This window comes from Dipteris shenzhenensis, chromosome 30, assembly GCF_047967505.1.
Source record: "Dipteris shenzhenensis isolate YYH24624 ecotype China chromosome 30, Dip_SZ_1.0, whole genome shotgun sequence".
Lineage (NCBI taxonomy): Eukaryota > Viridiplantae > Streptophyta > Polypodiopsida > Gleicheniales > Dipteridaceae > Dipteris > Dipteris shenzhenensis.
Window position 1 is genome coordinate 41,888,150 of NC_141625.1, and position 18,028 is coordinate 41,906,177.

At 43.5% G+C, this 18,028-nt stretch overlaps 1 protein-coding gene across 1 annotated transcript; it reads left to right on the forward strand.

The window, feature by feature from the left end:
• The first annotated feature begins 1,947 nt into the window (after positions 1–1,947).
• Positions 1,948–11,530, forward strand: LOC147882142 (protein MODIFIED TRANSPORT TO THE VACUOLE 1-like). Its single transcript, XM_087401872.1, has 6 exons — positions 1,948–2,240; positions 2,348–2,593; positions 2,683–3,417; positions 3,651–3,806; positions 4,018–4,950; positions 11,277–11,530. The coding sequence occupies exons 2-6, from the start codon at positions 2,387–2,389 to the stop codon at positions 11,316–11,318; spliced, it is 2,073 nt and encodes a 690-aa protein (XP_087257998.1). The 5' UTR covers positions 1,948–2,240; positions 2,348–2,386; the 3' UTR covers positions 11,319–11,530.
• Positions 11,531–18,028: the final 6,498 nt, after the last annotated feature.

The window sequence follows — 18,028 nt, forward strand, 5'->3', positions numbered from 1 at the left end:
TTGCCTCCCCAGCTCCCTTGACAACTGATAAAGGCCATGTGTCGGCCCTACACATCGAAATCCGGTCGTATCCTGGCTCACAGCATACAGCCGGTTGCCGAAATCCGATCGTCTTCCTCCTTGAAAGAGCCTCTTTATGGCCCTTCCATATTCCATCTTCAAACAACCTTAAAAAATAGATATATATTTTGCAATATTAGAGGCTAATAGATGGCCATACTAAAATTTAGCCTTTTGAAGGAAGGTGAGGTGGTTGATGGGACACACAACCAAATGGTAACAAAGCTTGAAAGCTCATAGTCGAGAAGACGTGGACATGAAACCACGTGGCAAAAAGATAATTCAGGCAAGTATCTTCTATTGTTCTATTCTATTTCATCTAGGGCTGCAGCTTGGTGGTATTAGAAATAATAAACAATTTCAAGAGTTGTGTAGGTCATTGGAAAATTGCCTATAAGTCTATTATGCTCAACACTTATAGTATACAAGCTTCAAAGCTTTGCCAATCTGTGGAGGAATCCATCCATTGAGCTGATTGCCATGTAGTGAAAAAATGCCAAAAGCGAGCTTAGCGCCTCCAAAGCAAAGAAGTTTGCCAAGGTTGTGGGAACACCACCCATCAATCCATTAGTAAAAGGTAAATCATTGAAGTCGTTGTAGCAAAGTCTAAGAGTAGCTACCCGGCAATGAAATACTGCTCAAGGTAAGATGTTGTAAGCTGGAGCAACGAGAAGCTCCAAGAGAAGGGGGGCCAAGGGGAGTACTTAACCAAAAAGGTCCTATGGCTACGGTTGCAAATGGTGACATGAACGATTATCAATGCGACAAAGGTGCATGGATTGATGAAGGGGAGCAAGGGTGAAGTTCAGTTAACATCGAAGGTAAAGATTAAAAGGGAGGGAGGGGGAAGTAGTAAAGGAGAGGGAAGGCAAAGCAAGAAGGAGAGGTCGACAACATCATAGCAAGGTTGCTTGCAAGCTCCTTGAAAACACAACACATAATGAAGACAAAGATGCCTATTCTACAAGTAGACAAAGATATGGTTCACCCTTAATCCCTCGCTAATCCCCTCTTATTACCCACCATCGATTTATACATGTACATCTATATTTCCTTATGCCTTGGGTGTGTTAGCAAAGGAGGGCTCCATGTGGCAGTAGGAGGTAGAGTGAAGGAAGAGCTAGGGGAGCCACATGGCGGAAGAAGGCGGAGTGGAGGGAGAGCTCGGAGAGCCACGTGGCAAGAGAGGATTCCTGTTGATGGAGGATGGATAGGATTTTTGTCCATGTGGCACGAGGGTGAAAGCAACACCAATGAGCAGACTCAGGAGATCTCCACGTGCGACGCTGACCACACGATGCATGGGCCTTGGAGTGATAGCGTCGTGGTGACATGTGGCGATGCATACACACAGAATAAGTCTCTCTCTCTCTTGCATACACACACATATAGTTACACATAGTATATATATATATATATATATAGAGAGAGAGAGAGAGAGAGAGAGAGAGAGAGAGAGAGACATGAGGCATGTGATTGCCCCAGAGTTGTTAGTGTCGTTGCTTCTCCAAAGGAAGGATTAGGGGGAGAGAATAGTCCTATGCTACCATTGATCGTGACAATGAGATAAGCATATGCATACACATGTGAGAGTGTCTCTACATGTGTATGTTTAACCCGTGTAGACGGGTCATGCTACTCGTCTCTCTTAAGTATGGACTTGAATGAAGACTTTAAAGTGGTTGGATACATTTCGGCCATAAAAGTCGTGAGCAAACCTTAATCATAATTGGCCTACAACACAACCTTGATGACGTGGAAAGACCCATCCCAAACTCTAGGTACTTGGTAAATGGGCCAATAACTGTCCCGTTATGTTCGCATCACATTTTCTCGACTCCCCTGCTGCTAAAGCACCGTTCCCTTCTCAGCTTTTGCAGCGGAAAGATATGTACCACGGTGTTGCATCGATCGCACCACCTATTAGGCTTGCCGTGGTCGCATCTTCTCGTTCCTGAAGAGGCCAGGTTGGGCAATTTTCCGCAGTTGGATCAGGAAAGGGCGTAGGGTGAACACAGCCATTGAACGAAGTACGTGCTGAAGGAGGCGCTGTAGTCCATGACAGATTCAATTGCATCTTCAATCACTCAGATAGATCCCTGTACTGAAAGCTGAATCAAGCCTGCGGCAAAGCCATCCTAGGACTCTAGGCGTCCTGATTGGAGAGGCTGATTAGCCAGGTTCGAAAGTACATCCGGAACTTGCAATCCACTCGTCCTCTCTTTCTCAAGGTTCTGGCCCGGAATGCTGTCTCTAATTGGGTTGTGTGATTACATCTGCTGTCAAGGTAGCCTGCACTGGACGTGCGTTTTTTTCGTCTCGAGAGATGGAGTCCAGCAAAAGAGCGGTGGAGGCTTACAGGCGGACCCGCCTCATTGATCATGTTACCACAGATGATGACAAGATCGCTCCCGTTTATCGCTTGGATGAGATCTGCGACGCAGTTCGATCGTCTCCCAGCGATATCGTCAGTGAGATGTCCGATTACACAATGAGACGACTCGGCAACAGGAGTCCTCGTGTTAAACAGAAGGCAAGCTATTTTCCATTGCAAAATGTGGTTTCATGCTTTTCCATTTACTTGCAACAAGTCTGTTTACAGCGGAATGATTGCGCCTGCAGACCCTTAGAATGATTAAATACGTTGTCGGAAAGGGCGGGCCGGAGTTCAGAAGACTGTTGCAGCGCCAATCGGCAGCAATCCGCAAACTTTTTGATTATAAAGGCCCAGTCGATGCTTTAAGGGGTGATGCTCTCAACAAGGCCGTTCGAGACACTGCACATGAAGCAATAGCTGCCATTTTTGCTGCCGACGACAAAGTTTCTCAAAAGGAAGAGGTTAACAAACGCATTATGGGATTTGGAAGCACCAACTTGGACATACCTGCAGACGGGAAGAAATCTCTAATTAACGAGGTTGTCGAATTTGGGAGCACCTCTATCAAGCAAGGTTTGAATAGGATTAGCGGCTATTCGGGTAGCAGCAGCAATGGCATCAAAAGGAACGATTTCGGAAGCTACGAGGGTCCTAGTTTGAGGAAATCTCTCACGTCTGAGAGAGAAACATTTGATAGACTTGAACTAGAGGAGAAAGGAGACGTGCAGGCTGCAGCTGGGCCCTCTGTTTATGATTCTCGGTTTGGTCAGCAAGAGGTAAGTAATGGAAGAGGAGGAGCAGAGAAGGGGCTTCATGCCTCGCAGGAAGAGACACTCTTGGACATGTTTACAACTCCAGGAGGGATGCGCTTACAGCCTACCCGAGAAAATTTGCAGACATTTTTAGCAAATGCCCTAAAACTTGATGCGAAGAACCTTGGTTATGCATTAGAATCAAAGCTACGCTCACATTCTTGGCAGGTGCTTCTTTTGTAGTGTACTCCCTTAGCAGGACGATTGACGTGTTTACAATGTTGTCCTGAATATATTGCAAGCTTGGTTTTGCAAAGATAACTTTTTTTTGTGGTTTCAACTTAATAAATGCTGTGTTCCCCTGAAGATTTTGGATTGTCCAGTGACAGCTGATTGAATATTATCTGAAATCCAGTTCCACTGTTTTGTAGCTCATTAATTGATGTAGTTATCGACTTCAGGTTCGACTTAAAGCTTTGTGTGTCCTTGAAGCAATCTTGCGTCAGAAGGAGCAGGATTTCTTTGCAATAGTTGCATACATATTTGAAGAGGATGCAACTGTCATTCATGATTGTCTTCAGTGTCCTCAGACATCAGTGCGAGAGAAAGCCAAGAAGGTATGTTGTCCTTGAGAAAGTTTGTTGTGCTTTTGCAAGAATTTTGGTGCAAGCATTCTTTGCCTAGGTGGGTCATTCCATTTTAAGGCTTGAAAGCTCTCTTTAATGCCTCTCCCTATATTAAAGTATTTATGGTTTTTATAAAATTGCCTTCTCGTTAGTCTTGTTGAATTCCACGTTTACAGAACGGAATTTGTTCTTGACAGAGCAGGTCCTTGATCATCTTGGAGTTTTGAGAAGGGACACTTCTGTTGAAGAGGCAGTAGGACCAACTGATGTCAAGGACGTAGCACCTTCTGTAGTCCACAACATGCCTGATTTGATTGACACCAGGGAGCCAGACTTGCTAGGTGATGCAAGCAGCCATGCAGATTTGTCTAATTCCACATTAGGGATTTCTACTGCAGCTGGGGATTTGTTAGGAGATGGTTTGTGGGGTGAAACTTCAGAAGCCACGTCTGGAACTGGTTCTGATGATCTATTTGCTGGGGTATCTTTCCACACATCAGATATTGCAAATGAGTTGACAGGTGATTTGCTCTCAGGTCTTTCTGTAGATGATAATAGGTCCTCAGGTGATGGAGGAGTCGAGCTCTTGCTGAATAGTCTGATCACTGAAAAAGCTGAGGTCACAGCTGTCAGCCAATCTGTACCTCCTGATCGCCTGGCTGATGTAATGGGGACTGTTTCTCTGAGTAGTTCTGGGAATGGTGACGGCTTAGGTGAGAACGGTGCCACCACTCCAAAGTCTACATCAGTACGGGTTCCTCATCATGGCAATGGTGTACCATCTCAGAAGTTAGGAAGTTTGTCAACCCCACAATCGACATATATGAATCACTCTCTTCTGCTGCCAACAGGAATGATTGGGGCTTTCCAAAGGCCGACGATGATGTCACAAAATTTTGGGGCTGGGGCTTTGTTCCAACAACAGGTTTTCAGTGGAATGGCTGGGCTACAGGGATTTGGAATGGGAATTGATATGGTTAATGGAGGACGTCTTCAAGGAAGCACAGCACCTGGAAGAACGCTCAGTGCATCTTTTGCTGATGGCTTTGACTTTTCTGGTGATGCAACTTCAAGATACACACCAACAGCAGAGTTTACAAAAAAGGAAGATACGAAAGCTTTCGACTTTATCTCGGTACGTTACTTCTAAGTATTATTGATTACTTAAGTAGAACAAGCTTGAATTAGGGTGAGTGAATTTGCTTGGGTGTGCTTTTGTCTTGTGTGCGGTAGCTTGTTAGACAGCTTGGATTATCTTCTCTTCAACCATCAACTTCGGTTCCATATAGAGAACTCCTGATGTGGGCAGCCAGCCATTTATAGACGACAACTCCTACATTTGACTCCCTTTCATCACAATTTTTATAAAAGAGTGGTCTATTAGAAGCTTTGAGAAAGTACAAAGTCAGCAATCCGTAAGGTGCTCTAAGGAAAGATGCTCACTGTCCTGTAGCTCGCCTCTCAGGGTCTCAGCTCACTGCCAAGAATACCCCGGAAGCAGGGGCCAACAGGTATGGAAGTGGGGTATAAAACCAGCGGATACTTCACTGTGTGCAAATATAAAGGTGCCTGCAGGTCAAGCCTTGCAGAAATGCTTACGCATGGCACACAGAGTAGATATGATATCATGCCAACAAGCGATGGTGCTTGAATTCCTCCTTGCACTGTGGGCTGGAGCCTGGTCCGGATGAGTCTGATGGAGAGGTGTTGCCACATTCTCATCACTCTCGGCATCAACAATGACCTCTTCCCTGTTAGAGGGGCTTCTGTGAAGATCCATTGGTGGTCTTGTGCCACTGGACCCCTGTGCAAGGAGTGTTTCTTGGAAGTCCCTCCTGAAGCAAGAGCCCCTCAAAAGCCCCTGGTGATGGAAGAGCTTCCAAGGCTCTATGCTTGGAGTGAGCCCTCTAACTATGAGCAGCGCTGCTTTGCATCTCTGGATCAATAATGCTCAGCCTGGGAGGATCATCGTCTGCCAAGCAACCCTCGCTTCTGTGTCCCATCTAAACCTGCCCATATAAAGTTTCTTCCGAGCTGTCCCATACACCCTTTGTGGAAGCACCAGCATGAAGCTATGTACCAGGCAATGGACAAAAGAACCTGTTTCACCATAATCATTGTACCTGTGAGGATCGCTTGGTTGACCTCTAGTAGACTCCGGAGCTTCCTGTGTATAGAGGAGCTTCCTGTGTACACTCTGTATCACCAGGGCTATCTGTTGAGACATCCAAAGCCACCTGGGAGCCCAATGAGAGCTTCCTCTGATGCTATGGAAACCTATGGATTTATTCCAACCAATCTTGGCTCCTGAAGCCTTTTAATAGACCTGTAGGAGGTGTCTCACCCTCTCTAGGTTGGTGACGGTGCCCTCCACATAAAGGGCTGTGTTTTTTGTAAGCTGAGTCCACAAGCTCCTCATCATGTTGGACTGGCAGACGGATCCCCACCATAGTTCCTAGGAGTTTCGAAAACGGGGAAACGGAAACGGGCAGGAAACGGTGTTTCGGAGTTTCGGGCACCAGAAGAAACGGAGTTTCGGTTTTTAAGGTTAATAAAATATATGTTATATGTGTAATTATTATTAATACATATGTCATACAACAAGGCCTGAGAGGACAACAAGAAGGAGAGGAGAGGGCAAGGTCTGAGGAGAGCAAGGAGAGAGAAAAAGCCTCCCTTGTGTGACTTGATATCATCTTCTAGCTAGAGTTGCATGCATAGAGAATTGAAATCCTTTGTACTCATTGCTTTGAGAAGCCAATGTCCTTGTAGTCCCTTCAAGAAGGCCCAATCCACCCTATCGTAGACCTTCTTGGAATCCAAGAGCGGTGGACACTCTTGCCATGCCCACTTGGTGGCTTCTTAGAAAGTAAGGATATTGTCCAGGGTGGACACTCTTGCCATGCCCACCTGGTGGCTTCTTAGAAAGTAAGGATATTGTCCAGGGTGCTCTACATGTTGTGACTGATGTCTAGGAGGGGCGGTCAAAACCACAAGTGGCCAAGATCTTGTATGTGGTGTCAAAGAGAATGATCGGGACCACTAATGGATGTCTGATTGCCCCTCTTTTGGATTAGACAAATCCATCCGTGGGTGAGGATTTAGGCAACTATCTTGATTTGAAATTTCTTGAAAGGCCAAGCGCAATGGGGTGCCCAGAAGTAGGGAAGAACATTGGGGAGAGACCTATCGGACCAAACGTCGTGCTGATTTGGTAGCATTGGAGGTCCAGTGCAAGTGAGACCGAATGCTGATGCTTTTACAGCATCAGCAATTTCTCATGGCTGCTCGCAGTTCCTCTCTCCAGCAGCAGCTATCAGTGTGAGTCCATCATTTGCTCAGGGGTCATCCACCCTAGAGCATAGTGCAGTGGACTATCCTCGCGCAATACCCACACATAGTTCGTCATCCATAGCCAGTGCTTTATTTGCTCAGGAGTCTTCCATCTCCAAGCACAGTTCAGTGGACTGTTCTGTTTGAACTGCTTCTCTTGGGTCTGCCAGGTCAGGGGACCATTCAGTTTCCACAGTACCTGCATGCAGTTCTGCAGGGTGGTTCACCCATGGGGTTATTGCAACCATTTCCTCAGCCAGCTCTGAGGGGTCTTGCATCCCGGGGGCTAGCTCAGCTCAGTCAGCACGCCCAGATGATGAGCCTCTTGGACCTACCACTCAGGGGGATCATCCAGGTTTTGCAGCTTATTCTCTTGCGTCTACCATCTGTGGGGATCATCCAGTTTCTATAACTTATTCTCTTGGAGTTCCCACCCGAGGGGATCATTCAGTTAGTATAGTTAGTTCGGATGGGTTTTCCAATGTTCGGTAGCTTTGTCATGTCCAGTTCATTCCTGTGGGTCTGCCACCTAGGGAGCTTAGTTAGCTGGATCAGCTTTATCAAGGAAGCAGACAGTTCTCACAGCTATTTTGATGGGTCTTCCATCTTTGGACCCTTCCTAGATCCATCAGCAGTATATTTGTGATGAGCCTCTTTCTTTTTTGGGGAAAAAATAAGTATGTAATTATTGATCACAGATTTTACACAATATCTCTATATCTCCTCACCAGGAGTTACATAACATTAGACCACTTACATTGAAAGTTCTGCTGCTGCTGTATACAAAATAGCATGGAAATTGACATCATGACTAGCAGAGAAACATGTGCATAGAGGTAGAAGGATCGGAGTGGTTCCTCTTTGACCTCAGAGTTAAAACCTCTTCCATGTAATTATTTCAGAGAATTCGGCTCATACACATGCTGAATTCACTATTCCAGCTTCTTCATATCATATTTTTGAGGGGTTCCTTTCTATTGCTTTTGGTTCCCCAACTGATACTCATGCTGAAAATCAGCATTTACAGCAGCCTTCTCTTGATCCACATGCCCCGATTCAACCACCTGCTGATTTTGTTCCTCCACAGGCAGTGGATGATGTTGTCAGGCAAGAGATTCAAGAGATAAATGCAGCAAAAACAGCTCCAAACTGGTTGCTACAGACTCTCAGGGAGAGTAGACTTGAGGCACCTTTGCCTGGTAGGACTCGTAGTGCAACAAGGCACACAGGGGGCTCTTTTTGTTGAATCAGCTTATGTAGGTACTCTTCTTGATGAAGAAGAACCTGATACTTTCAAAGAAGCCAAGGATAATGTGCACTGGATGAATGCCATGCACAATGAATTGCAGTCCATTGAGAAAAATCAGACCTGGGATGTTGTGGATTTACCACCAGGAAAAAATGCCATTGGTACCAAATGGGTTTTCAAAGTGAAAAGGAAGCCAGATGGGTCTATTGATAGGTACAAGGCACGGCTGATTGCCAAAGGATGTGCTCAGAAAAAGGGCATAGATTATGAGGAGACTTTTGCTCCTACATCTTGGATGACAACTATCAGATTAGTTATTGGCATGGCTGCAACTTTTGTTTGGAATGTTCATCAGTTGGACATAAAAACAACTTTCCTTCATGAGGACTTGTAGGAAGAGGTTTATGTCAAACAGCCTCCTGGCTTTGAAATTTCAGGCAATGCACATCAAGTTTGCAAGCTGAATACAGCTTTATATGGGTTGAAACAAGCCCCATGTGCATGGTATGCCAAGATTGATGCCTTCCTGGCAAGCAAGGGGCTACACAATAGTCCCACTGAAAGCACCCTCTACATCAAGAAGGATGTGGGGGATATTTTAGTCATCATTCTTTATGTAGGTGAGATGCTGCTCACAGGGTCAAATGAGGAAATCATTGCAGATTTCAAGGCTGAATTGAAAGCTGAATTTTACATGACAGATTTAGGCATGCTAAATTTGACTCTATCTCTTGTAGGACGACGACTCCTTTTGATCAGCCTTCTTCTTTCTGCAGCCCCTAGCATAATGTCCAGGCTGGTCGGAGTAGAAGCATTATTTCTTTTTTTTTCTTCCTCCTCTAGATCAGATTCGTCTTTTTTCTTTTTGTTGGGCTTGCCATTGCCAGGTTTGCCCTTTCCTGTGCCCTTACTCTTGCCTTGTGCAACAAAGGCTTTTGTCATTGCCGCTATTGCCGCCGTAGATCCTTGCCTTGGGCTCCTCCTATATCTAGTGTTGGGATTATTGTGGTCACCGCCCCACCTATGAGCTCCCACAGGAGGAGGACGTGGGAAAGGTATACCAGCAGCAGAGTTTGACTCTGAGAGAAATGTGGGCAGGTCTGAAGACTGCCATGAGGGCAGATCAGAGATTACAGGCAGTCTGCCATATAGGCAGCAATTGTAGGTGCTGCAGCAGGACCTGCAACGGACACCAGATTGGTATGGCTGCAAGTAAGACAGTACGTGTCAATCTGGGACTGCCAAATGGCCATGCAGAGCAGTACAACAGGTGAAGACTGCACGGAACAGGTCAGCTTAGTGCAGGAGGCAGTCTGGTCTGTGCAGACAGTGAGCAGGGCAATAGGCACCTGCCATGTGGCATTTCTAGAGGTTAAAAACTGCTGCAGGTCGGTTGTTACAGACTGGGTTGGCCAGCCTGTGGGTCTGTTTGTCCGGTTACCCTGTTTAACGGATACCAGATGGGTATGGCTGCAAGTAAGACAGTACGTGTCAATCTGGGACTGCCAAATGGCCATGCAGAGCGGTGCAGACTGCACGGAACAGGTCAGCTTAGTGCAGGAGCGAGTTGGGTCTATGCAGACAGTGAGCAGGGCAATAGGCACCTGCCACGTGGCATTTCTGGAGGTTAAAGACTGCTGCAGGTCGGTTGTTACAGACTGGGTTGGCGAGTCTGTGGGTCTGTTTGTCTGGTTACCCTGTTTGGGGTTGGCCAATTCAGAGGGCAAACTGCCTTACGTAAGGGCCGCATTGGGGGCCTTGCCTTTCTACTCAGGAGCCTCACTATTGGCTGCTCTTTGGGGCAGCAGGGAGGCCAGGGAGCAGGCGACCTCACACATTGGCTGCAGACAGGAACACCAAGGAGGTCTGGATCAGTACAAGAACAATACCTTACCATAGGCTGTATTACGAAGCAGCAAGGAGGTCTGATGGAGCAGTATCTGAGAAGCCTACTGAAGTGTCATAGGAGCACGCAGGCTGATCGAGTTTTGAAGGTGCCAGGAGGAGATAGAAGACAGTCTTGAGTGCATCTGGGCAGTATCTTATCTGCTAGATGGCGGCACATTGCGCACACCTTTTGTATGAGGTTTTGTCTATCTTTGGAGCAATCTTTTTTTAGTGTCCTCTATTGTGCATTGTTTGATATATGTGTTTACATCTACAGCTATCTTCTTGTATGTGGAGATATGAATCTGTTTCCTAGGCTCCGTTTATGCACGTTATTCTGCAGGGATGTTGGCTACATCAAACAACCTGCATCTTTGTGTTTTCTTAATATGTGTATCAGAGCCCTGAGGAAGAATCACAAGTGTGTGGAGCTTGGGGGTGAGTACCTTTGGAAGGACATCTCAGTTCAAGCTCTTGGAAATCATCTCCTATATCTGCAGGACAGGTACCTTTGCAGTAGAGGACAGAGGGAGAAAAGGGCAGAAAGATAGATGGGGAAGGTGACTGGTGTGCGGAAATAGGGGAGAAGGTCTCCTTCCTTGAGCAGCCTGGTCACAGGCAGAGCAGATGGAGAGGTGGAAGGGAAAAGAAGAAAGAAAGAAGGTTGCAGATGGAAGGTGGGGGAGCAAGGAAAAAACCACTGCCCACAGCAGACCGCTTTCCTGTGTGGCCAAACTCTTCCGTCCCACCATCCACACCCGTCTTTCCTGTGTGGCCAAAACTCTTCAATCATCATCTTCGCCCCACCCCACTCCCCGCCCCTTCTCTCCCCCTCCCTCCCTCTCTGTGCTGCTTCTGTGCTTGTCTTTTTGCTCATCCTGTGAAACTTTTTGGGCTGTTTTGCTAGGCTCTTTGGGATGAGTGAGATTGTTCACATATATGTTGCAATGCTTACTCTTCTAATGAAGACTGATCGTAAATGCCTTTTACAGGATCATGTGTGTGCTGCTAGAGGTGCAAAAAAGATTTCTTGACATTTTTGTGCTGCTAAAATTGGAGACACAGAATACAAGAGATGCATTGCTGCCAGTGTTGGTCAATACCACCGGCCCAGGTTTCAGCTTGTAGCTGAGCTTATTTATCCCTTTTCCAAGCAGAGTGATGTACCTACAGCTGGTCGTGGTTCTGAGTTTTTTAATTGTATTATATTCTTAGCAATAAGTGTTCTAGTGAGAAGTTTGATTAATTTTGGTCTCTTTCAAATTCTGGTGCTCAATCGGTCATGGTTGGCTTTCAAATTGAAAAAGTGATTCTATATTCTGGAAATTTAGGGATGGGGAGAAATACTGAATACCTTCTACTTAAGGAAGAAAACAATCAGTGAGAAATCACATGATGAGATGCCAGGGCAAGATTAAAAGATCCAGTCTGAAAACTTACGCTGTAAATAATGCTTGCAGTTGTCTGCGTGTGGGAATTCTTCTCAGCCAGTTGAACTGTCTGTGTAACTTCTCCCTTTAAAGAAAAGCTGGTACTGGTTTTTCCTTGTCTTTCTTCTTTTGTTGGGTCCTTTTTTTTTGCCCCCTCCCGGGGGGGGGGGGGGGGGGTTGCAGAGGGGGGTGTGTGCTAAGAAGCAACATCCAAGGATCTGTTCTGGCTGGAAAACTCTTTGGCAAGGAAGCTTAAGAAGCAGTATTTGTTGTTTCTATAAAACTAAAATTTTATTTATTATCAATGTCTTGAAAGCTGGGATCTTATTAGCGGCTGAGTCTGCCCTTCACCTCTTGAGTGTTGACAGAATATCAGTACAAGGCCTTTGTATAAATGGATGGTCGAGTACTGTGGATGTGTGGATCTGTATTGAGAGCATATGTTTATACTATGGTCTCACACCCACCGTTGGGTGTTGATGATATCAGTGTGGATGTTATAGTAGTAGTCCCCACTATGCATGACGAGTAACTTGGCTCGTCTACGATGGGCTAGCGACCCGCTTCGCTGGGTCTCAAGGATGGGATCCTTAGGTTCCTTGAAGTTCAAGGAGTAAAATTTTAGGTTTTAATTTACAAATCTAATGCTTTTTACAAAATTATCAAATTGGATCTTTAGCATTGCCTTTAGTGGGGGAAAATGTTTTCAGTAACATTGCATCTCTCTCTCTCTCTCTCAAAGTTTACAAATCTCAACGTTTGTATGCTTGTAAATTTTCAAACCAAATCTCAATGAAGCCCTAACAATGCCTTTATTTGGAAAAAAATAATCTTAAACCAATAGCGTGTGTGTTGAAATCACCCATTATATGATGATCTCTTATAGCAACCAACATAACAACAAAACTTTTATAAACACAACAAATATACTAATATCTAAATGCAAGCGACATACTTTAACAAAAAATGTGTTCTATGAATAAGTATACTCAGTATATTTCAAACGATACATTCGAGAGCAATGTATGAATATGCGAGAATATATAATGTGCATAAGTTTTTCAGAGATAAAATCCCAAAGCCTACATAGTCCTTGTATCTTGGAATAGAACATAGAGGTGCTATGTGGTCTAATGATTCTAACAACTCCTTTGGGAATTACACCATAAAATCTTAAGTATATTCGTCTCACAAAAAGTAGGTCACAGATATGGGCAGATAAACATAGAGACAGAGTCATATGTGAGGTTCATCCATAAAGGGGCGATTAAATGAACTGTCTTAATAAAAGAAGCCTATGTCTATTTATTGTAATTCTATGCGGAAGTTGTTCACAGTTGTACTTTGAAGTCAGAAATCCATGTCACACTTATGCAAGGTAAATAAATCAAGTTAAAGAATTACAATTATCAAACCAAAAGACATTTGCAACTCATTAGTTAGAATACTTACGTGTAGGAGAACGGATAAGATGTAAGAATTGATATATATAGTTTTTATTTTTTTCATGAAAGTATTCCATCCTACATGCTCTTCGTAATGCAAAAAGCACATAGAGATCCTGTGAGGTCTATTGGCTCTCGCAACTTGTCGAGTAAGGATATGATAGTACCCTTGATGCATGTACTCTCCAACGACATGATCTTGGTGGAGTTTTAATAAAAAACTTGAATTGGGGACGAATTTATAAGAAAAAATAATATTCATCTTACATACTAATCACTTATTGCGAAAAAAATAGAGCCACAAAAAGGATAGTTTAGTTATTGAAGATAAGATGCAAACTCTAGCAAGTCAATTAGTAGTTGTGGTATCGTTGGAGTTGACCAGTACTTGGGATCTGTATATTTTTAAATGTTAGTAAATATATATTATAAAATAGATCAAGTTAGCATTTAGCTATTAAACAAACATGTACCTCTGATATTAGCCATTGAGTCGGTGGTGAATGTGAATGATTCATCCATCCTACCATATTACAATAAAGATATACAGTGTCAAAGTATATACAGAGGAGAAAACCACTAGAATCGTTTTAGAGAATATACTATGCACTTTATAATACGATAAAGACAATATGAATGGAATTTGGTGACCAAAGAAAGTTTCAAGAGGGTTTGAAAGACAAATAGCATACTTTAGCTTGTTGTTGTTGCTAATCGTAAAACTTCATTGTATACAACGTTGGTGGTAGAAAACCATGTCTCCACCATCAGCATTGGTCTCACACGCATTACCTTGAAGGAATACCTTAATAGAATTTGATGATCGGACAGGTGAGAAAGCCACATGCAACTGTCCATGACTAAACACTGGTGTCGTTAAATATAAGCCAAGAACAGGCATCGTTTGGCCTTGTGATTTGTTTATTGTCATGACAAATGCTAGTCGAACAGGAAATTGCCGCCTCCTCATTTCAAATGGAAGTTTCAAGCTATTGGGAAGGAAAGTAATCTTTGGAATGAACACTATCTCCAACATTGACACCAATTGTAATTTCAGCTTCTAACGCCTTCGTGTGGAATTCTTTGCACAATCGGGTCCCATTGCAGAGTTCTATCGAGGATTCAGATTTCGTAACAAAATAATTCGAGCATTCTTCTTCAGAACCAATCGATAAGGTGGGTATCCACCTCCAAGATCAAGGCTGTTCAGATACTCTATTGTATAATAGAAAGAATCTTCACCAGAGTTAATAATAGAATTTGTACTTAGATACTATTTTTCATCCCCCGGCATTGTCCTTAGTGCAGCATTATTGATTGCATCGACCTCAAGGTTTTGAGGTACTAGAATAGCGCGGTGTCGGAAGTATGGTGCATAATCCACAACCCTTGCAAGTCCTTGATACACCCATTGAATAAGGCCTTCCATGGACTTTGTATCTAAAAGCATTTTCGATGGAATTATGACATCACCTTCTTTTGTGCATCTGTTTATCCCATTTTCAATGTCCAAAATCCACTGTATGAATTCATGCTCTGTTGAACTATCACCATTTTGGAGAACATGCATATTTTGTATCAGCTTTAATACCTTAATGTATCTCCATAATTTTGAGTGGTATAACGTAGCATTAACAATCTCCTCTCATCCTGCCTTTGGAACCACTGACAATACCTGTCTAAAATCTCCTCCTAACAATACCACCTTTCCACCAAAGAGCTTATCATTTGACATGATATCTTGCAATGTTCGATTCAATGCTTCAAATGCAAACCGATGCGTCATTGGTGCCTCATCCCATATTAACAACTTAGCCAACTTCAAAACATCTGCAAGTTGATTGTTGACCTTTACATTGCAAGTACTAGTGGCGTGCAAATCCAAAGGTATCTTGAATCGTGAGTGTACTGTGCGTTCATTGGTCAAGAGTAATGCTGCAATCCCTGAAGATACACATGCCAACCCGATATGTCTCTCACCACATAATCGAGACAGCAAACAATTGTAGAGAAAGGTCTTTTCGGATCCTCCTGGACCATTAAGAAAGAAAACCTCACCAACACAAAATTTGATCAAATGCAATTTGCTGACAATGATTCAGGGCACTTTCCATCCGTTGGCCAATCTATGCCTCTTTCTCACCATTGAACATTCTTTCTTCTTCCAATAAACCATTTGTAGTTGACAAATATGCTCTGTCAGGGGTATAGGCAATCCATCAAACTCTGTTAATCTTCGTCCATGCTAATGAAGAATGTGATCCAAGTGTACCAACATCTTATTTCTTGCCATGGCATGTCGGTCGATTACATTCCCCAAACTTGCTTCTAATGCATGGAAGAAATCATCTGAAGGACCGGAGGAGAATCTTTCCCGCAAAAGGCCAGGAGACATTGGCTCACAAAAAACCAAAAGTGTGACAAAGAGATGTCTCAATTGTACACTATTCTGATAAAACACAGGCTCTTGCATACACACAAACCATTCATCATCACTTTCCAAAAAACCTCTGGCCACACATGCTGCCTTAAAAGTAAAAAAACTTGCCCATCAAAAGTGCATAGCTCATCAAAAGACTTGCAACCCTTGCAAACATTAAGCAACATACGCATGAAGTAGAGCTCTCCAGCAGATGGAGAAATATTATACATTTGGCCGATGGTATTGCCCTGCTTTCATCTAGTCCACTTTTGTTCCAGACTAACTCAGTTGGAAAGTCACCATAGTATAAACCATTTGAGTCATTGTGTAATCGATTATAAGTGAACCATTTTGTGAGAGTAGTCTTTCTGTTTTGGTCTCTATCCACTATATTCTGCACATCATGATCATCCCGTAATATAACGTTATTCATCATTGGCAGATGAACCTGCAACCTTTGGACATCTAGATTTTCATCGTGCATAGCATACTCATAAATCCGCCAGCACGCTTCTGATGCTAATACATATTGTGCATCTAAGTAGCTACTAATCTCATCCATGCCACCATCGATTGGGTTGTGCATTTGTCCTTGTCCTTCCACACGATTTATCTACATCCTAATGGTTGCTCTATCATGGCCCTTGTATATGTATTTATACAAATACTTGACTGCAGTAATTGTTGAGCAAATTTCAACATTAATATGTGCCTTGTATTTCATGGAGAGGAAAGGATTAAATAGCACAATCCAATGATTATCTAATGTAGCCCCTTTCACCTGAATCTTTCTACCATCATCTCGATGCATGTAAATAGGATAACCATCATTGCCCACCACAGTTGATTGAGAGAACACATGTGGGCAACGGTGACTACATTTGCTATCAATCATGCAAGCAGTAGAGGCATTGAGTGTACCACAGGGTCCATGAACATTACACTGCCTAATAATCTCATGCAGATCAGGAAAAAGTGTACTATCGGGTAGCTCTGTGCATACCAATCGATCATAGTGACCAATATCTATAGGTTTGAGGCCACCTTCCAAAATCAAGAGTATATGCAAGTGTGGCAAGCCTCTCTTTTGAAATTCAATCACACATACATACCCAGCTACTTTTCCAAATAAATCATGCTTCATAATTGATTGCATCATATCCTTGTGCTTTTGATAAAACACATGGATTGTCAAATCTGGCCGATCTTGTGCAGTTTGTCTTGGCAGTAATCCTTTAGATATTTTAGGCTAGTTCGGATTGCAAGTAAATGTGATGAATAAATGAGGTTTTCCCTTTTTCCTTACAATGGCCATTGCATCTTGGTATAGCCAACACATATATCGTGGCCCTCCAGTGAAAGAAGACGACAACATGACTCTAGGGCCTACAACATTGCCCATTACATTGTGTGTCCCATTAGCTGCATTGACCATGTCCATCAATCCTTGGTAAACCTCTGCACGTAAAGAAACTTGATTGTTGCATATCCAAACCAACCTAGACTCTTCTATACTAATGTACGCATGAACAATGTATTGTTGCAACAATCTCCCCCCATGTAAAAGACATGCAGTTGTATCCAGCCTCACCTGCAAACAGTATGCATAGTACTCTCTTTGAGTAACACTTTTTTGACGTATCTCATGCAGTGACCTGTCATTAGTAGCATCACTATACGGGATATAGAAATGCCAGCCATCCTCCCCTCTAGGAAACAACAGATGGCATGTATGATCGATGCAAATTAGAGATTCTTTTGACATGGCCATTGTGGGTTAAAATTTGAATGTCCCGGTTCCCAACATTAGAGTCATCCCCTTGCCTTGGCATGATAGTTGCAACCTCACTAGCTGTGGGAGCCAGGTACTGCCTAGAAGTTGAACGTTTCTCACAGATCACCATCTTCAGCTCTGCATGTGGATTTCATCTCAAAACTTCTCCCATAGCTACCAATGCATTGGCATATGGATTGCATGCATGCATCATTCTCTGCAATAACTCCAAAATACCAGGATCCAAACCAAGCATGCCATCCAAACGGTTTTTCAATTCATGCTCCCTATCGTATGCATACAGCTATGCAAACCATGGGATTCCTTGTCTAACTCCGTCAGCCAATAAATTCCCAACACGTTGATATATGCTACCATGCACTCGAAAGGTTTGTGCACCTCTATTTCCAAAAAACATTCCATTGAGTTGAGCACCCAATGAAATGAAGGCCATCACACTATTATAAGCTCTTATGTTCTACTTAAGTAGTCTACTTCTTGCATCATTGCCATTCAATAAAACTCTCAAATCCTTGGGTGGTTCCTCTAATGGAAATAGTGATACACGCCCAACCTTACAACAATGCTTTCCCACAACCTAATGCACATTTCCTCTCGTCTCTTGCTCCCACAATTGAGCATTGTAAAAAATACAACGACTAGGTATTTGTGT

What these genes read in the sequence shown, in the direction of transcription:
- LOC147882142 (XM_087401872.1), top strand. Translation starts at nt 2,387, where the DNA reads ATGGAGTCCAGCAAAAGAGCGGTGGAGGCTTACAGGCGGACCCGCCTC. An exon ending in GTCCTCGTGTTAAACAGAAG is followed by an intron (nt 2,594 to 2,682) that starts GCAAGCTATTTT and finishes TTGCGCCTGCAG; the next exon opens with ACCCTTAGAATGATTAAATA. An exon ending in TACGCTCACATTCTTGGCAG is followed by an intron (nt 3,418 to 3,650) that starts GTGCTTCTTTTG and finishes TATCGACTTCAG; the next exon opens with GTTCGACTTAAAGCTTTGTG.